Raw genomic sequence first — 21,477 nt, 5'->3', positions numbered from 1 at the left:
TCTCATCTCCCGATCGAATATTATACTTAAGGAAGTTGAGGCATTAGAATGAAAATGATGTCACCGCTTTTAAACCGATTGCATCTTATAAAGTGAAGTGTAAAAAAAAATCAGTTCAATTTTCAGACAGTTTAGGAGCGTCGTTGCTGAGAAAAATCAATAACAATTTGGGCCAAATAACATGTAATCTTATGGAAGTCAAGACACATTCAGTGATATCTCCGTTAAAAATGATGCTAAAAATATGAAATTTTTTGGGCAACATGAGCAAGGCTTGCCGAATAATGTCAATTTTTTTCAGATTTATTAGGAGATTTGCTGAGATTATATTAATAATAATCTGTTTTCCGTGCAGTTTTTTGAGGCTAGGATCGTCACTGTTCGTGTTTTCGACTGAGCTTTCACCAGTTTTTCGTCTTTTTTTCCCCAACTTTTCTTTAAAGTTTATGCAACATTGCCAAACTGTAAACTGGCCTAACTTTTGAAAGGTACAGGTCATCACTTTTGGGTAAAAAAAATGACTGTACAGCCTCAACTTCCTTAAGGAGAGTGGATCACGAAATCAAAATAATCAGAATTTGATCAAATTTGGTGCTAACGTTCTCTGGCATCAAGCATACAAATACAATTTTTTTCAAATTTTTTCACCACATGGTTATCGAATAATTGAGCGTTAAATCCAACTTCTTATGCGCGAGATGTATAACTGTATATATGTAAACTCTATGCTTATAGAGGTGAACTTTAGTGTTCAATTACTCGAGAGCTCTGCGTAGAAAAATCTTTAAAAATGTATATCGTCTTATATATTTAAAAAAAATACATTTACCAAATTTTATTAAATTCTTATCATTTTGAAATTCTTTATATTTTTAACATGCTTTAGCATGGCAACATTGTATCGTCGCGATCCACCCTCCTTAAAGATCAAAGTTTCCGAAATAAAGCACGTGAAAAAATGCAGATTCATAAAAAATGCAGTCCCATAAATGTCTATATAGTACTCCGTAACGCAGTAGAAAAGTGTCTCGCGCTCGACGTCAGTCCCTACGAAATTTGCGCATGAACGAAGGTTTATTAAATTTTGGCGATTCATATGGAGAATGGTATCGCGGCAAGTGAGATAAAATGCAGCCAACGTGTGAGGAACGCAACGCAACGCTGCGAGCAGGAAACGGTACGCCAGCTGTACGCAAGAATATTGGAAAACGCTATAAATCTACTCTGTGGTTTGACAGTTTCGAAGCCGATGGAGAATTTCTATATCATTGCTAAGAATATAAGACGTGAGCCAAGCGACGACGCGTGCACCTATTTGTCGCTACAATTGTTTCTGTCACTCGACATTGGCTTGTGCATTCTCACGAAAACGGTTTTTTGAGATAAAAAGAGACTTAGGAGAGAGTGGGGCAAAGCAGAACGGCCCTCTCGAAAATGTGAACGTTTTTTTCTTCGAAACTTTCAGAGCGGAATTTGTTCATTATACTCGAAGTGACAAAACTCTGCTTTTCATCTCTCTGTTGGAAAAAAATGTTCACTTCGCTCCGAAGCTCGTTCCAGTTTTGTCCCAGTTTCTCTTACATTTCAGGGTCAGTAAGGAGAAAAAAGAAATATTAACCCTTTGTATATTGCTGCAAGTCCGTCGTGGTTCGCTCTACATGGGAATTAAAGAATCTTGACTTATCGGTTGTGTATTCAGCAACGATTTATCTAACGAAAATTATTCTGCCTATTTTAATTATCGAAAAAATCATTTTTGTAAAGTGAACCTTCTTACGATTCGAAGCGCGGTGGGGGGCAACTCGGGGGATGTTTTTTCCTTACGTAGCTCCGCCGCGTACTGCACAGTGCTGCCAAATGATATTTTGTAATAGATTTATTGCAGGAATGAAGTAAGCGATGAACCGTCCCTCGATAAAAAAGTGAGCGTCGTGCGAGTGAATTTTTTCGGCGAGAGATGTCACTACCGCCGCGTGAAAACTTGGTTTTTTCCTTTCTCTTGTGCGCGCTCGTTTAGTATGGTTTTCCTTCTCAGTCACACAGTCGTCGCTCAGGGGGTCCGCCATGTTAGCGTAGAGCGCACTGTGCGCAGTCGTTGTTCCGTGCTCGAGCGAGGCGCGCAGCACGAGAGAAATAGTGAGTGAGAGAAAGAGCGAAAGAGCGCAAGAGGAAAGAAAGAGTTGCGATGAAGAGTAAAGACAGATAAGAAACTTTGTGCACGTGTGTGTATTTTTAATTTTTTTTATTTTAAAATATATAGATATAAAACGAGTGAAACTGTGACTCGTAGACGTACGCTCGTTTTATTCGCGTTGTTCGTACCAGTCAGTGTAGTTTTTCGTTGCGGTCGAAAATACGTGTACGGAGGAGCAAACGAGAGAGACGGAGGGAAAGTGCTCGCGCGAACGCGTCCGTGTATCGGTGTGTGTTCGAAAGAGAGAGAGGGAGCGTGGATCGAGTCGCTCCAGAGCGCCGCGTTCGTTTTACACGAACCTTGCGGCGAGAGAAACACAACGTGAGGAGCCGCCGAGCGGATCCTTCGCGATACATACAAGCATATGCATAAATATACATACGAATTCTATGTATGAGCCTAAACAGTCGTGCATCGTTGCCCGCAACCGATGCTTCATTTTTGTAACTCGCGTTGAGAAAAATTGCGCCAAACTTACGTGTTGAACACGTCGTTCGATCGAGTGTTATTTTTTTTTTTTAATTTTTTTTATTTTTCAAGACAGTGAATACGGACCAACAAAAATAATAAACCCGGCAATGAACGAGGAAATTGTGCATTCTCAGGTGAAAATACGAGTTTAGTGCGCCTTCTGTGTATTCTGTTTCGTTTTTTTTTTGCGGTTAAAAGGTAGAGTATGCGCGGAAAAACGACGCCCGTGGTGGTGATGCTCACGGTTGCCAATCCTGAACACTGCTCGAACCGCGAGTGCTGCGAAACAACGAGATACGGGAACGAGGTGAGAGAGGCGAAATCTGAAAGACGCTGATGAGGCACAACTGGAATACAAGGATAAACGAGCGGTGAGTTCCACAAAAATATACATAAGTTTCATTTCGTCCGTTTTAAATATCCGGGAACGCTTGCGAATTTACATTGCATCAGACCGATTCATTTTTTACTGAAAATTTAATAACTGAGTACAAAAAAATGAGATTGAAAAAAAAATTTTCGACGAATGGATCGTTTGTTCCGAAAAATGTACATTTTCAAAACACTTATTCCGAAGTGACAGTATTTTCGTTCTTGAAATCACAGATCTTCGTCAACTTGGAATTTTCGTTCATTTCCGTACAAATTACGTATGAAATCAAATTTTGATCGAATGTTTCGTCAAAAATTGTCATGAGTGATGAATAATCGAAATACAATTCAATGCTACATTCGCATGATTTACCTCACGGGATATGTACCGTTCTTTCAAAGGACGAGCAAATCCCATGACCTGTCAAAATGATTAAGCGTTTATTTCTCAATTATACAATAAATTGTGTCGAGAGTTATTTCGACCTTGCTGCGATTTCGCAGCATTTCCGGTTTTAGCAGTCTCTCTCTTCCTCCTTCCCACGATCGCACCCATTATCTGACGTTTCTCCGTTCATATCCTTATTTATTTCGCGTTATTATTTTATTGAGGCGTCGGATAATGCGAGCGATATCGAAGGTCAGTGTAAAAATGTTTGCTCTTGTTGGTAAGTCGTGATATTCTGCCTCGACGCATTAAATGCTTCACAAAGGGAGGTGAGAATAAAAAAATTGAAATACACACGGATGACAGAAATTCGATTGAAATTGGAGTATCTTTGCGTCAGTTTCGCGGGTTATTGCATTGAGAAAGGAATTTTAGAGGCTGAATGTCAGAGCAACCGAATTACACATTAGGAAACGCGTTAATGTGTAAATATTTTATAGAACAAATGCATAAAAATATTTGAAGGAAAGATCGAGTTGAAAAATATCTAAAATAGTCCAGAGAAGAATACGAGCGAAAAATACTCGTTGTACTTGTATTCCTCGGCTGGTACTCGAGTATATAAGGTATAGAAACGAGGATTGGTAATCGTGAGCGCGTTTTTCTCGGGAGAGGAGACGACGAGAATCCCTTTTAAGAGATCTCGGGCGTCCGCGTCGTTGGCCTCTCGCTTTTCGTTTTGTACTACGATCCTTTTTTCCGCGCTCTTTTTCTTTTTAATTCGCGAATACTCGGAGAGGTTAGTCCGAGAGGCTCGTAGTCTGCTGCCGCTGCTGCTGCGAGTGTCCATAAGAAGATAAATCGCAAGGTAGTTTTACTCGTTCGAGTACTCGCTACGTGCCAGAGCCCTCTGCTCGGAGCTTCAGATGGATAGTTTTATACATACAGCCATTTCAGACGACAAATATATATGTATAGAAGCTTCCCGTCTCGAACTCTTTCCTTACAAAACGTACAGCTGCAAACTCGTCTTGATCTTGTCTCGATCTCGTCCTTGATTCTCTCGAGCGGGCGAGCGAGCGAGATAGCTTTCCGTTTGGACATCGAGATCAATCGATCCCCATGGTCACCGAATGGAGCAAAAATATTCTCGAAAAACACTGTATTGAAAATGAAAAAGTATTTCCATTACTTTTTGGTACACGATCAAGGATTTACGAACGAAAAAGATAAACGAAAGACGCGATTCGATATTCAAATGAATTCCATCGAAGCGGCTACACTTTCGTGGGAATTTTTCAACAGCTTCGCCGCGGCGCGGCCAACGGGAGAAAGAGGAGGGGGGAAGTAACGTAATTTTACGAGAATCGTGGCTTATTTCTCTCTCGTAATTGCCACTGTGGTCAGAGCCACGCGTTTTTCTCGTTCCTCCCTTTCTTTTCGTTGCTATTGTCTTTGTTTCTTTTTTTCAAGGACGAACTTGTTTCTCGGGATCCCGGTAAAGACAATTTCGTAAATTTTTATGTAGCCTGTGCATGTTTACGTTTGCCCGGAGAGACAAAGATGTATGTTTCCTTGATGTATGCATGTTTTGTATTCGAGTCTGTCAGAGGTAACCACAATAGAGACGTCCCTTGGCTCGTTCGAGCCGTCACCTCTGCGTTGCCTCGACGTTGCCTTTCCGCTCTTGCCCCTTCGCGGCGTTTATTTTCCTCGAAGCCTCTTCTTCGCGCGATCTCTCGTCTTTTGCCTCTGTTCTCTTATCTCTCGGTGCTCCTCTCACGTATTTTAAACTCGTATTCGTACGAGCGTCGTCAAGCTGGTAGGCTTATTTTTTCAACTCTAACAAAATAAGGAAAATAAATACGTGAGCGCCGCTGTTGCTCGTCGGAACGGCGTCGGAGCGTCAAATTTTCCAGGAGATTCGCCGGCTCCGTGTCCGCACGAACGAATATTTCGAGGGATGTAATTCATTCGAAATTGCGAAAACGATTTTCACATTTTCAGCCACGATCGCGCTCCCCGCCGCCCCCAACATCGAGAAGTGCTCGATATTTTTTCTGCTTTTTCGAGGTCACGCAGCACACTCGCACGAGCTACTCGACGACCTTGTAGTACGCTCAGTTGAACGAGAGCGCTGACACACTCCAGGCAAACCCATGCGTGTCGTTCTCATTGAAAATATCCGATAAAAAATGGATAAAAACGAACGAAAAACAAGAATAAATGAGAGCAAATAATGCTGTTCGATTTCGGAACGCGACCTCGAATCGTTGTGCCATCTGGGCATCGAAGGCCGGAGAGTATAAGAGAAGCGTGGGACTTTCCCGAATCCGAGAAGAAGCGAGGAGAGACCCCCGTCTCGTTTTTCGAGCTTTGGATTCCGCCTCCTCTCGCTATACATTTTTTAAATGCTAAACACGTTTGTTTTTCTCTCTTACTCGCAGTACCGGAGTTGAGCTCAGTCAGCCTTTATTGCTCTCCGGTGTGCTAATGGCTCGAGATAATGCTACGAAACGACACAAATGCACAGCACCACTTTCTTCTCCGAGGAAAAAGTCACTTCTCCCCCTCCCCGCCTCCTTCTTCCTCCATCGTCTCTCCGGTCTTAACGATTGCGCGATTTCTCTTCGTACGGGAATTAAAGCAATCGAGAGAGGGCAGATTAATTGGCGAATTAAAATCGACAGCGAGAAACTGACACGTTGCTTTTTTCTCGCTATATTTTATTTTCATTTTCTATTGAATTTCTCGCGGGGATATTAAACTCTTGATGTAGATGACGCTCAAGTTTCCAACGTTGGAGTCCAACGAAATGACCGAAAAAAACTTTCCAATAATTCCAGTAATTCTCCTATTTTTTTCCCTGCCAAATTTGCTATTCGTAGTTTTTCAAGTTGCACCAACGATTCGTGAAATAAATAATTGGCGAATTAAAAACGTTTTTTTCGTTCATTTCGTTGGACTCCAACGTTGGAAACTTCAGCGTCGTTCAATGTAGCATGGAAAAAATGATCGTTTTCTTACTCGTCGACGGTTTACGAGTGTCGCTTTTTCAGCACAAACGTTTTTATTGATAATTATCCAATTGATTGATACGATTCGGAGAGGTCGCTCGAGAAGATGCTCCCTCGTGGATGAATCTCGTTGAAAAACTTCGCAACGGCCTGCCCCGAGTTAGTAACCCCTCGACGAGTTATTACAGCACTCCCCTCCATCCGTTTCAACGCTTTTTCCTCCTCACTCGAACTGCATGCACTCGCCCCGCTCAGAGGCCTACACGAAAATGCGAAACCTCGGGCTTCGATATTTGCTCAACGAAATGTACCGAGAGCTCCATCTACACACACACACACACACACACACACACACACACAGATATTCGACTTCAAAACTCGCGATGAGTCGAGTTTTTGAAAGAGAAAGAAAGAGAGGGGGAAACGAGGAACGAACGGAGCAGGAAACTCGTGACGAGGCAGCAGCAGGAGACTCGAGTCGAGTGGAGTGTATTACAGGTATTTACCTACACTCAACGGACAACCAACAAACGTACCACTCGAACTTACGACCTGGAATATAGGCTTTTTCAAAAATTGTACGATTTTACGAATAATTTTTCCGCAAATTAAAAAATAACCGATCGAAATTTGAAATTTGATGCTTTTTTTTTTATTATTATTCGTCTAATTTTCAATCAATTTTTTCCTGAACTGAAGTCCCGATTCTGAATAATTTTGAGTATTTTTAGAAAATCGATAGAAAAATGTGTAAACAGCGATGCGATGTGACTAACGCGGAGATGGAGAGCCGAGGCGCGCGTTGACGATGCCAATGACACAGCTCGTCCTTGCTCGAAAAATGTGCCTCAGTCATTCACTCCTTTCTTATGCATTAACACGAACTTGAACCAATGTGTATTAGAAAAAAACGAAGCCCCGAAGGAAATCGGTAGGCAGGATAAAAACACGAATAATTTCGGTCAACGACCCCGTCGTTGTGACCCGGAAAGAAAATGCACGATGCAGCGGCACAGGAATCGTTGTATTATTTTCATCTCTCCATACACGTAAATCTCTGTTCGCTGAAAAATGTTTGGCCGCTTTTCAATCAGGAGCTATATACCGAACCGATTCGGATGAATTTTTTTTACAAGAAACACCTCCCCAATCGCAGTACGTTTTAAGCTCTGCTAGCAACGTTTCGATGAATTTTTCATCACTCGGAAATATGGAAAAAAAATCGAATTTATTTTTCAATTGAAAATATTTCATGAGTCATTGAAAAATATCCGTAAACCAAAAGAAAAACAAAAACAAGTTTTGACGAAACCATTTTTTCTTTCATAAGAGAAAACCGAGCTCTTTTGCACGCCAAGTTTTTTTTTAATTGTTTTTGCAGCTCAACAGCGGTTCAAGGAACTATCAGAACTCTGATCGATCGCAACAAATAACGATGCACGGGGTCGGTAATACCAACCAATGCAGGCATTAATCGGAAGATTCTGATTCTTGGCTTAGCTACAAGCAATGGTTAAGATTTCGATTATTTTTCGGCAAGTTCGATCCATCAATTTAAAAACTAAAGACTTCACGTGCGACGAGAATTTTTTTTTCGTTACAAGCAATAGCAACGATTTTGATTATTCGTTCAGCAAGTTCAATTCTCCAATGCAAGAGTGGAAATTTCGCATACGATAAGATATTTTCAAAATGTTCCATTCATTTTTTTAGAAGCTCCATTTGTTTACTTTGAGAATTGATTTTTGAAATTATTTTTCAACTTAACGTACGGACCTTTAAATACTCGGCGTTATTTTGACTTTTTTAAAGTTTTCTTATATTCGATAGGAAAAAAAATAAAAAAATGGTTTTTGATATTGTACTTTATTGATTGGTCGATTAAATGCTATAAACTTTGGTTTTGAGGCTCTTGGACGATTTTTACGCCGATTCGATGCTTTTTCCTCGAATTTTCATTATATCATTCGTTCCTTCAACATTTTTTCCACACTTTTTTATGCGCAAGAAAATGAAAAATCGGCATTCGTCGATTCCTGATCACGACGGAGTTGCGTTTAAATACCAACAGCGAAATCAGAGTCGTCTCGACTAAAAAAACGAGGCTTACCTGGCTCTGCTGCAACGGTAACGTTTCCGTTCGCCTGGAAGAGAGAAAGAGATAGAAGTCGAGCGGCGTTCAATCTTAGGGAGTGACGCGATACGTGTGCACTGTCAGAGTCTAAATCGTCCATATCGAGACCGCTCAGACTGATCGGTCTCGGCTTCTTCCCATCATATACGATAAGATAATCCGTTCCATATAGAATACTAAGAAAGGGACGGATGGAAAAGCCTCGGAGAACTGACTGTACAGATCTCTGTAACGGTACATTAGTCGCGGGCTTCTTGAATCAAAAAAATTACAAGTCCTCGCTGACGCGATGATCAGAATCGATCGTTCTCGAAATAAATGAAACACCAGAATTACAAATGGATCTGAGGCGATCGGAACATGAATTACGAGAGTTTTTTTACATCAACCGAGCGAGACGACGCTGAAGTTTCCAACGTTGGAGTTCAACGAAATGAACGAAAAAAACGTTTTTAATTCACCAATTATTTATTTCACGAATCGCTGGTGCAGCTTGAAAAACTACGAATCGCAAATTTGGCAGGGAACAAAATAGGAGAATTACTGGAATTATTGTCGAGTTTTTTTCCATCATTTCGTTGGACTCCAACGTTGAAAACTTCAGCGCCGTCCAAGCGAGACAAAATTACTGCGTCTCCGGATTTGAATCAGCTGAAAAAACAAATTCAGGCCTCTTGGCTTCATGGATTCGGGAAAAGATTTCGTTTTTCGATTAAAATCCGTTGGACGACAATTTAGTGGATTTACTCAGGGGAAATTGGGTAATTCCGATCGCTTAAGGAAAATTGATTAATAACGAACCACACGATGAAATTACAAAATAAATTTTCAATGTATTTTACTATTCGATATCTTGTTTACGATTTCCGATGTAAATTTTAAATGATAGATAAAAAAAATTTCTAGATATTTAGCAAAAAACAACATAGTCATTCGGATTTACTCCGAACTTCCGGGGTTATTCCGGACAGCTTGCGGGGTAAATCTAGATTGCATTAGAAATTGGTACACATATCGTAAACAAATTCTCGACTCGTACTCTCGCTTGTACAACTTTGAGGGCCGAATAAGTTTTCATATTTTTCAAAACGAAAATAACTTTTTTCTTTTCACATCGTCCACTGCTTTATTTTTTATGCACTCAATATCATAAGTTGGTGTTTTCTTTCATATGTATTTACGGGGTATCTGAAAGTTGAAAAATCAATTGATATGGGGCGGGGGCAGAACTTCCGGAATGACCCGAAACTGCGAAATTTCACGAGTTAATCGTTAAAAAAAGGTGGAAATAGCCAAAGTTTGAACTGCGTTTATGATACTAATGTAGAACTAGGATACTAAATTTCTTTTCTCAATAAAATTGAAATCGTTTATCCTGTAGTTTCATAAATTCATTTTACAGGCAAAAATTACATAAAAATGTACGAAATTTCACAATGACGCTGAAGTTTGCAACGTTGGGGTCCAACGAAATGATAAAAAAAGAACTCTCCTAAATTCTAGTAATTCTCCAATTTCGTTCCTTGTCGAATTTGCAATTCTTAGTTCTTCAAGCTGCACCGATACTTCGTGAAATAAATAATTGGTGAATTACAAATGTTTTTTTCGTTCATTTCGTTGGACTCCAACGTTGCAAACTTCAGCGTCGTATTTTACAATCGATTCTACCTCGACGAAAATATGTCAATTCACGCCTCGTACAATACGAGTCTCGAAGACCAGGATTTTCTTGTTCCGAAACGTCGAGTTTCGTGGCTCAAAGTTGTTTGGAAAATAAATCGAGATTCTGTGTTGAAAATACTGAGGAATAAAAAAATCGCGGAAGACGATAAATCGCCTAAGAATAACTGATTCAAAGAAACTTGACGATTGTAACAAATCGCAAAGAATGAATTGAACGATCGAGCAAGAGTTCAATCGCACAGACGAATAAATCAAGAAGCTTATATATGAGACTCGCCTGTAAAAGGAATAAAAGTAACGACGTCGTCGTTATTGTTGTTTTTTCTTCTCAAGTGGTAATTCAGGCACGATCTCGCCTGGGATTTAATCGAGACTCGATCAGCGGCATAATTAGAGGCTCAAAAGTGCAATTTTCATTGCAAAATGTCTGTCGTCCTATCGACTCGCGAGAGATCGCGTAAAGAGTGTTAGCATATTTAATATTAACGATAAAACGAGAACAAGAGACCGCGCGCGCGCGCGCGTGCGCAAGAGGTTCGCGTAATCAGCCGCTCGCGAAATAAAAAGGGCGTATCGCGATTGTATGTACGAGCGTTGATTTTGAAGTTTTATTGCTCTTAACGTGTACTTCTGGTCTTACGACACGTCTCGATGTGTCGAGAATTCTTTGTGTCTACGGATTAGCGCCTGGAAAAAGGGAAAAACGATAAATAGTCTCGAACACGTTGCAGACTCAGGTTGTACACAGGTAGAACGTGAGTTTTTTGCGCAATCCATTGGCTCGGAACTCCGTTCCATGGGTATTATGTTCTTGTACATACTCCGTAATATATATACACGTGTATTTGTATATCTTTAAATCGGTTTGTACATAAAAAAAATATGACGCAGCCTCTTTCGTCTCGCACGAAATGATCTCGGGCTCTGCGGTTCTCCGGAGGCTGCGAAACGGACCTTCTCGAATGTCCATTGGTTTTTCGTTCTCTCTCTCTCTCTCTCTTTCTCTGGCTTTCGTAGTATATTGAATTTATGGAGACCGCAGCTTTATAATATCGAGAAAACTCGACGAGATTTCCATGTTCGCTCCGACCCCGAATGCGGCAATAAATCTAAAACACATTCTTTATCAGTTATAACTAATGTTTTACTCCCTTTTTGCTGCACTCGTGCAAGGAAAAGTTAATCGAATATTCACTGGCTTCTTATCGATATATTTCAAGTTTTAAATAGTCACTCGAAATTAGCTCGATTTATAGTTGAATTTTCTTTCGTATCGAATCCAGCGCACGTCCATGTTTCGAGCCTACGGTTCTCATCGGTTCCGCTTTTCTGACACCAGGAATTTCTTCTTCTCTTGTTTCCTATCGATAGAGACGTTTATCTCTCTTCCGGATGAAAGAGAACCTGCGAGACATCGACGACGGACGTACAAAGTGTTCACTAAATTCTTGGGGGTTTCACATTCGTCCCCGTACCGAAACGGGTGTTAATGGGCCTGTAATTTGTCACGCGAGTTGAATTTCAATATTTTTTTTCGTATACTGACCCCCTCGGGTCTCGAAAAAATAGGAAAAGAGCCTCGTGAAACGAGGCGTTTACGAGCAGGGTACACAAATGATTAGATTTTATATTTCCAAAGTGTTTGTTTTACCATTTTGTTTTCCATGCAGATGCGTTTTTGTAAACGTTTCATTCGCGTTTGTGCCTGGGTCATTGAACTGCGATCCAGAATTCGAGAATATCGCGTAAAACTTATTCGAAATTTTGGATTATAATCTTGAAAATACTCGGCATTTGGACGTACGAAGAAAAGGTTTTGAATAAGTGCACGAAAAACCATGGACTTTTGCAAACGTATGAATTGCAAGCACGTATTCGTGCGTTTAATTATCGCGATAGAAATTGGCTCAAACCGCGCGCACAAGTCATCGGATTATTTACTTGAGAGCGTCGCAGCACGGTCAGTTACGACAAGAATTTATCGAATGCATAATGGGAAATTAAATGAATACCAATTCTTCGGCGTAAATCGAAGCAACGAAGACTTTCTTTCTCGATGCACACTCTCACTTGGATTTCAACGATCTTTCCCTCTCCCGCGTGCGCATGTATCGGTGAACGTTATTATTTTTTGGTGAGAGGAAGGAAGCGCGTTTGGTCACGGCGTTGTAGATAAAAATCTTGCTCGTATTTTCCTCTCGCTTTCTTAACGATCCTCGACATTTGCCACACCGTTCAGAGCCTCGCTCTTCCCTTCTCTCCCTCGCTTTCCTCCCGTTCTTCGTTCTCGTTCGCGTCTCGCCCTCTCTCTGGTTCTGGTCGGGGCACGAGGTAGGACGAAAAAGCCGAAGAGAAGTTTCCTCTCAATGGCTCTTTCTCTCGCGACGTTGAATCGTGCTCAATTCGTATATATATCTTTCGATCGATGATCGAACTTCGAGAGAGCTCGCCTTGGGTGTATTTCGTGCACCACACACGTACACGTGGCTCTACGTGTTCTCTGTATTATGTAGGTACTTCTCGAACCTCGAACAATCGAGCAAAAGAAAGTCGTCACGGTTCATGGGTCAGTTAACTTCGTAGGCTCATTGCTAAAATCACGAGACGATTGTAATCCGGGTCTTGACCAATGCTCAGTGTCAGAGGGAATTAAGTGGTGCGTCGATCGCGCGCGTGATTAATCGAAGGATTGGTTCGGCCTGCAGCAGATTTTAGGAGAGCCAACGATCGACCAGTCCCTTTTCGCGTTTCGAAGACGAAGCTTTTTGTTCCTTGACACACGACATATTGATCTCTGGCAGTATCTCGACGATATTCGAACGGTAAATTATCCGGAAATTTCGACGTTCTTTATCGCGGATACACTGCTTCGACAGGGCGATCCTAATTTTTGATCAGTATTCCTGAGGCGTTTGATCGCTACGAGGAGAGCCGATGATCCCCGGACTCTGGGGAACTCGCTGATCGACGGGCTACTCCGAAGCTGATTTTGATTCGATCGATATTACGAGGCTGCCGATTTAGAGGAATCGCGCGCGGACGATCTGAACTCTCGTTTCCAGCACACGGGACTCGTGCTTTTCTTTCAACTTCCGATTTTTCTTCAACGTAAATAATCGCTCTGATCGTTCCGCACAGTTGGGGAGCACATGTCCCTTCTTCCGGCTCTGTTTTTCCTGCCTCATACTCGTACGAAGATAAATAATCTCCACTTTTTGTCCTCTCTCTCTCTCTCGCTCTCGCTCCCAGTGTTTAGCTTTCGAACGTGTGCCCGAAAAAACTCAAGAACGCGCCATTGAAAACAACAAAACGCCACAGGGAGCCATGCTTTTTTCGAAAGGGAAGCGAACCTAGTCGAGATTCTTTCAAGTGCGATGAAAAAGGCAGGAGAAATGGAGGATCGCGTGTTTCGAAACCGCAGCGGAGCGCTTTCTCACTTTTTCCAAAACTATAAATAAATCGATCGATTGAATTGTGAAACTTCGGATCGATGATCGGTTTCCCTGCAAAAGCAGACGCTTATTCTTTGGTTGGCGTTCTGGAGAAGCCGACTACGAAAAGCGTCCTAGAACTCTCGCTCGTATTTACCGATCTCGCTAATTCCACGGGAAGATTTTTCCCCCTAAATTTTCTTCTCTCCGCACCAGACACAAAAGCACTCCAACGCGAGTCTCCAAGTCTGAGAATGAAAAAGCAGAGGTTATTATTTTATCATTTCCTCCGTCGTCTTTCTTCTCCCTTTTCCTCTCTCCACGTCCAGAGCACGAGATAAAGTACACTTTCATGACGTCCTGGAGATTCTCTTGAGACGGAGAACCCTACAACGAATTGAGAGAACTCGGACCTATGAATTATGGGTGTAAGAAAGAAGGAGAGCTCTGCGCAAGAGACTCGCGTCTCGTCACGTGCCTTTATTATTTCGAAAGAGTTTCTGTATACGAAGGTACTCCTGCTCGTTTTGTAATTGGTCAAAATCACATACGCACATTTTCGAACTTCGACACTCCTCGCGCCGTAAAATATTAATCTCCGTGTCAGCTTTCACTGTGAAGCTTACTTTTTATCCCCATTTTTTCATAACTTTTACCATCTCGACTTTTGATTGCCTGATTTTTCTGGGTAAGATCGAAGCCAAGAATGCGGTTTCGCAAGGAAAAAGCTGCACGAAAAGATCGCTCAACTTTTCGAACGTCCTAACGATTCAAAATTTTCAGTCAGTCGTCTTCGTACGCACCCACGTTTCTCGTGAAGCACCTTTCACTTTTCCTTAATGCTCCGATACGTTAAGGTTCAACACTACGAAAGTACGAGCTCTTCGCGAGCCAGAAACACGTGTCCGTGGCGTTGACACCGCCACACAAAAGGGAAACGACCCGCGGCTCACCAAGTGTAATTGAGGTTAATTTAATCTTCGTCACACAACATAATTATCTGGAGTTTTTGTATTTCGAAAGCGCATTTCAATCGTTCATTAGACGAGCTAATTTCGACGAATAACGCGCGACGTTCAACGAAAGTGTTATCGATTTAGTGCCGCTCGTTCGGGCATGGGAATTGATCGATCAGCATGGAAAATAAGTCTTTGATATCTTCTGAATAATTTCATCTCTGAACTTGATTCATATCGCTCCAATTAACATTAATTATACAAACGCCGAGTTAAATTTTAAAAAAACTCGTATTTTTAAATCAGTCGATCATTGTGCTTCGATCAAACGAATTTCTCATCGTTTAAAAAGAGATACGAATGTTCAATGGGAACGAGACGCATTCATTATGAATTCCGTCGATATGAATTATTATTACAAATTAAATTAGAATTGCGTGATATTTTAGTATACGCCGAGTGATCGATCGATCTCGTTCCATCCACGATTCCTTTCAATCGTGACGTTCCCATGACTAATTAATGGAGAGATAACTGCCTTTATTTAATAGCGAGCGGAGGGTCTTGCGCGAGTAAAAAGTTGACGTGTTTGACGTTTCTTTTCGTGCCTCGTGTCTCTTCGCGAGGAGTTCGAACATCGTTTCTCCTTCGTTATTCGAGATGCCCGTGTCTCCGTAATACGCGAGCCTTGCCCCAGACAATCGCTCGCTTTGTCCACGCGAGGCTGCGCACACTTTTTATTTTTCCAACTCAACGCATTCAGCCTCGTGCGCCTATCTCGCTGACTCAACGAGTGTCGTTGCATAATCTATGACGAGAGCTGTCCGCTACTTCAAGATTCAGGCTGCTGCTTCGGCTTTTGTATGCGCACGAACCACGAGCGAGGAAACCGTCGTTTCTGTGCTTCCACTCCGCGGCTCTGTGGAATCTTCTAGTTTCTGCGACTAATTTTTAAAACCAACCGGAAGGACAAACCCTCCGAATAGCTCTTCAGTATTTTTCCTTGTCCCGAAGCGAGCCACGATCCTGTTTGAATTTCAAACTACTCGATCCCCCCCCCCCCCCCCCCCCCCCCAAAAGGATTCGAACTTCTCCATTTGTCAATGCGGTCGTTAACCCCATAAAAATCGCTGTTTTGCACCACCTTCCGCACCGCGGGGCATTTAATCGTCTGCGATCCCGGTCGCTCCACCGGTCCGTATGTGCTCTCCCCGTTCAACTGACTCCCAGGAATTCTCAATTCCTATCTTCATTCTCTCTCCTTCACTCTCGCTTCCTCTTTAACGTCGTTCTCGCGGGGTTTTAATCGGACCGGTGATGCGAAGCGACATCTGTCGGAATGGGAAACGAGGGAGAGTTCAAGAATTCCCGACTGTCGCGGGTGCTCTATTATAGGATTTTCGTGGCCAGAAATAGCATCCCGATGAAAACCGAGAGAGAACGGCCATTTAGCAGGTTTATAAGTACTCTCGTGCTGATTGCCTATACGCGTATTCAAATATATATGCTTTGAGAGAATTTCTCTCTCGGTCGCGCGTATGCAGAAACTCAAGTGTGAGTACACATTCGGCCGAGAACACGTTTATATTTAGTCTGGTTGCACTAACCGAGTTCCTCTCTTTCTCTCTTTTTCTTCCTGCTTCTCTGTGTCCTGTGTCAGCAAAACTCTCAACTTTCCCATTTTTTATTTCGCTACTTCCAGCATCATTTCCGCTCGAACATGCCTCGCATTCAACGCTTTTTATTTTCTCCAAATACGTGGCCGAACGGGCCAAATAATTGCGGGCAGATGCAAATTGAATTGAGCTAAATTTACTTTGCACACTGTAATAACCAGCGGCACGAATTCCGAATATTTCAAAAGGAATTCCCCAAATTATTCTCAAGCAAAAGAAGAACCAAGCGAGAAACTCAATATCCGCTGTATTTGTGCTCGCCGATGAAAATCGATTAATAAATCAGCAATTCTTGCTGCTTCGAAGGAGCTGCGAGAAAATTTGATAATATTTTTATCAGTTTCTATTAAAAACTTGATTAAAATTCGTGCAAGATTAAAATCGATAGCACACACCGCGATGAAATTCGACGTCGATCCTTACGTAGGATTTATTGTTCACATTTTATTCGCATACTGAAATCAGGACGATCGTACGTTACTTCCGCATTTGTATAGACTCGCTCGCGCGCCCGTGGCTCATACACTCGCACACACACACACACGCGGACACGTATAGACATAAAACGAAAGAGACGAGCCGATACTTCTCGTTCCTAATAATATTACGTGCACTGCTGCTCGCTCGCCGCATATACGAGCAGGCAAACGCGGAAAGGAGTCGCGGCTTTAAGGAGGCTTCAACTGTCGCACAGCCTAGTTAGCAGCCGACGTGAGTTCAAATCGACGCGAAAACTCATAAAAAATACGCTTTTGGAACGATTGTAAAACAGGGAAGTTACACACTTTGTTATTTTCATTATTATCATCGTTTCGGTTGTGGACTGAAAAGTATTTTGAATGCAGGATGATGTGAAATCGTGAATTCTCGGTCGATTGCACACTGACGTTTTTTTCACACACATTTTATTAATCGAAAGAAATTTTGGCTAATCAATGTTTAGTTTGATATACGAGAAAATTATTCGAGAATGCTGAAACAAGTTGGTGTTCGACTCGACTGCGACGCTGAAGTTTCAACGTTCGAGTTCAACGAGCTTAACGAAAAAAACATTTGCTCATTTTTTTATTTCACGAAATTTTTGGTGTAGGTTGAAAAACTACGAATTGGAAATTCGGTAAAGAAGAAAATTGGAGAATCACTGAAATTGTTGGAGACTTTTTTTACATCATTTCGTTGGACGCTGCAAACTTCAACATCGTGCTTTGGTGCAGCTAAGCAAATTCATGTCCAAGCCACAAATATTGTCGAATCTGGCGAATTTTCGTCCAGCATGAATTGAGCAGGATGAAAATTTCGTTCCGAGTTGAGATGCAAACAGTTTCGAATGAGAGAATCCTCGACGAAACGGCAGCGCTCCAGTGTTACTGGAATTCGCGAAACGTTTTTATCTCCTCTCGAGAATTTGTGGGAAAAAGAAGCTTTTCTGATTTTGATACTCATCCGTCTCTGAATAGACTGTATTCCAACGCCTTAACGATGTATTCGAGGCACGTCCGGACGGAGAAAATAAAAGAGGATCCTCGGTGATGAGTGAGAGTGAGTGGAAGAGCGGAAAAGAGAGAGAATATGAGGAAGAGAGGAGCATCGACATGATCAGGAGCGAAGAGCGCATGCAGAAAGTTCCTCCGCGAGACTCGATGCCGGTGCCGTTCGCTCTGCGATGCTTCTCTCTTATCGAGGGAATGCACGAGAGATCCCCCGAGAATTTGTTCCGCGTTCCCAGCTTCTTTGCTTTCGTTCCTGTCTAATTTTTCATACGGATGGATTTCAAGTTTTATATTCATACTTTCATAGCTCTCCGGCGTGCTGGAAAAATCAGTGAAAAAGTGAAATCTCAAATAAAATATGAATTACCAAGATTCTTGCGTTCTTCGCCAGCGCGAATTTCGCTCTTTTAACCGTTTCTGTTTCGGGATCGAAAAGCTTCCCGCGCGGAACAAAGGTCTACCGTTCCTTATTTTTCTGCGCTCTCCTGACGCTCGTCTCGATGAATCGCCCAGACTATGTGCGACGACGAAAATACCTGCGACGAAGGGAAAGGATCCGGGATCTGGGCCACGAGGATTTTGCCTTCTTCATCTTTTCGTCGATAGCCAATTATCCTTGGTAACTGGCAACGACCGATAGGCCACGAGATGCTGTGTCTCGCTCGTTTCTCTTCCTCGTCGCCTTATTTTTTCCTCTCTCTTCCTAGCCTCGATTCGTTGGCACAACCTCGACGGAATAATTCTGCCGAATCACGTTTTTGCAGACTGTCGAAAAGGAAGGAGAAAAAAAACGAAAGAGCGTTTTTGTCGATCGACAAGAAAGAGACTGCATTTATCGCCGTGAATTTCTCAACGAAATATCACTCTGCTTCTTCGAATCCTCGAACTTGACGAATCCGCTAAAAGCGTTTTTACGTCGTCAAGATAACTCAGGCGCGCGTGCTTCCACGTTCGTGCGCGCGTTTTGTCAATGGAAATTTAGCAAAATGTTTAATTGTCGGATGACGTCATACGCTTGTTTGCCAAGAGACTCCCGCGCAACTGTTACCTCGAGCGCGAAGACTCCGACCGACGATCACCGTTTTCCAATACCGTGCTCCTTTATCACGTCTTTATCGCTATCCGTTTTCCTCCTCCCTGCCTCATCCAGTTTTCAATGTCACTCGAGACCATTTTTCCTCTTTTTTCTCCGAAAACACGCGTGCATGACAGGACTGACTGGCTTTTCAGATACGAACTCTATTTATGAGCGACCGCGATAATCTTTTTTCTTCATGAATCATTCCAAGATTTCAACGCTCTGTCGTTTTTTTCCGAGGTTTTTTTGGTTTGTTGATGGATTTTTGCTTTCGAGCTTAAAAAATTCTTGCAATTTCCGACAATTGGTCAGAAGCTGATGAAAAAAAAACACCGACGATTCGGTTGAACGTTGGACCGGAGGGAAATTAAATTTAGAAAAAACTTGAATGTTCGTTGGCGCTGTTCGTTGCAGCGAGAAATCTCCAAGAGTCCAACTATTCTCAGGCGATCATCGAGATCCTCCGGAATGAATTTCGTAACCTTGAAATGCTTCCGAACGTTTACTATACAAAGCGCTGGTAATAAAACAAATCCGTGATGATCCTTTAATTAATCCTCTCAACGGTAAGCTCGCATCGAAATCGGATTGCCCTGCTGCGAGGATATTTTCTACTAGCAATAATGGGGGAGCGAATAATTTTGCGTGCCAGGCAAATTTCACTTTGTTTTTACGCTCTTTGTCTGGCTTTGCAGGTTCGAGGAGCGATGGCTGACGAGCGGAGCACGCCCCAGGGGGTTATCGCCCAGTCGCACGCGGTGAGTCTTCCTATACGTTTGTATATTTTTCTATGGGTTATTTCACACCGAATTCCATCACTTATTCCGATGCTTGCCGTACGATCCCGATGCTTTGAGGACTGGAAGAAAACTCGGTTGACAAAAGCTCAGGAACGACGCGGCTTTACGTCAATTATCGTCGGATGATTTCTAGAAAAATTACGATTTTTGAAAGAATCCAAAGGGATTGACTTTCGAACGAAAATCAGTTAGGAATTGTTGAAAATCCGCTGTTGATCGGTCGTTACGGGTTACAATGATTTTATAAGACTGCACACATTTGTATCGAAATAAATTTTTGTATATGAATCACGTTAATTTGCAGCACGAAAACCCCCGATGCTGTCTCGGACGTTTGAGGCTTTTCGAATAGACGCCCGATGCTATTTGTTTATTTTCTTTGTCTCAGCCAGCAGCATGACTAAGCCTTTTTTTCGTTCGTCTTTTCTTCCGCGTCTCACGGGAGTCTCCCACACCCTCCCAAAAACTTTTTATTCGTCCCTCCAATTCGCCAATTTTTTTCCCCATCCCATTTGTTTGATTCTCGGTAAATGGAGCTATTTTTTCTCGAGCAGGTTATTTACGATCGTGCTGGTGATGCGCTCCTATCTTTTCCCGCGTTTCCGTTACGCGCGACAAGATGCAACCCCTATCCTCTCCCCCTCGCCCGCGCGCCTCCCCACATCGCAGTTTCGTTTCTTGGCCCCCGAAGAGGGGTGAATAGACGTTGCTCCTCGTCTAGGGGCACAAATGTAACACACTTAACTACGGCGACGCGCAGATCCATTGTAGTGTATAGCACACCAACTCGGAGTTTCAGTACACTTTAGCATGTTCTTATACAAGGTGTCTCTGCACTGAGAAATTGAAGTTGCTGACTCAACCAGTTTTTTTTGTTGGATCAACAAATTGTCGCGGACAAATTGAATTTGTTGGTTCAACTAAATTTCTGTTTATTCAAAGATTTTTTCGTTGTGCTCACAAATATCGAATGTTTGAGTCAATAAATTGTTCGAAGCGACAAAATTTATGATTGGACCGACAAATTTCGTTTATTGTTCGCCACCATTCGATGACTGACCAATATTTTTGTTGACGATTCAACCATTTCCTTTATCAGCTTCTTATACAAAATTTCTCATGAACGTGGAGATCTTTGGAGTTCAAAACCCATTTTACACAGTTTTCTTTCAACTCGTTTGATAAAACAAACAGAATTAGCGATACTATTTAGATCATGAACGAATTAGAAAATCAACGCAAGATTGGTTGGATGTGTTTTTTTGATTCAACAATCGTCAACACCAGCGAATATAGAATCTCTTAACAGGCTTGTGCAAAGCAATATGGACAATATTGACTAGTATCGCCATTTTAACACAATTTTCAGATACTTCGAGTAGGAGGCTCACAAGTGAAAGAAATCTCAATACAGACTTATTAGCGTAACTTAGACAAATTACTGGAGTATTGAAAGAATTAGTCCAGTAGCTAGCGAGACAACCTGCCCATGCGCTTTGGACGAAAGAAACTCACTCGACTCAGAAAGTACGGAAATGTATGACGAGTGAAAGAAGTTCTTAATAAGACTCGTCATGCGCTCACGACGTCAGAAAGAATCAATCATATCGATTGCTGGATACAGATATTTCAGTATATTCACAAAGGCACCTTGATTAGTCGTGCGGAATTATATAATTTTCATCATCTTGATGATATTTTAATGAGATTGAGAACCCTTGTAATCAAGTATAAATCCAAGAAATCAGGAACAAGAATGTTGTTTTACGTCATTTGCAGAAAGCTCT

General features: G+C 42.0%; 1 protein-coding gene across 10 annotated transcripts in view; it reads left to right on the top strand.

Annotated features, from left to right (window-relative positions):
• Window positions 1-2,113: 2,113 nt before the first annotated feature.
• Window positions 2,114-21,477, top strand: part of RhoGAP19D (Rho GTPase activating protein at 19D) — a 100,107-nt gene continuing 80,743 nt past the window's right edge. For 4 of the 10 annotated variants that reach the window (XM_043414639.1, XM_043414643.1, XM_043414642.1 and 1 more), the window contains exons 1-2: window positions 2,127-3,036; window positions 19,586-19,648. In XM_043414639.1, the coding sequence (XP_043270574.1) occupies window positions 19,598-19,648 (51 nt within the window). In that variant the 5' untranslated portion in view covers window positions 2,127-3,036; window positions 19,586-19,597. Of the gene's footprint in view, window positions 3,037-19,585; window positions 19,649-21,477 lie in introns of all 10 variants that reach the window. The other 6 variants (XM_043414638.1, XM_043414637.1, XM_043414636.1 and 3 more) reach the window with 5 other exon arrangements.

The sequence above is a fragment of the Venturia canescens genome, chromosome 3, assembly GCF_019457755.1.
Source record: "Venturia canescens isolate UGA chromosome 3, ASM1945775v1, whole genome shotgun sequence".
NCBI lineage: Eukaryota > Metazoa > Arthropoda > Insecta > Hymenoptera > Ichneumonidae > Venturia > Venturia canescens.
The sequence above is the reverse complement of the archived record's forward strand: the minus strand, read 5'-3'. Positions and strand labels throughout refer to the sequence as shown.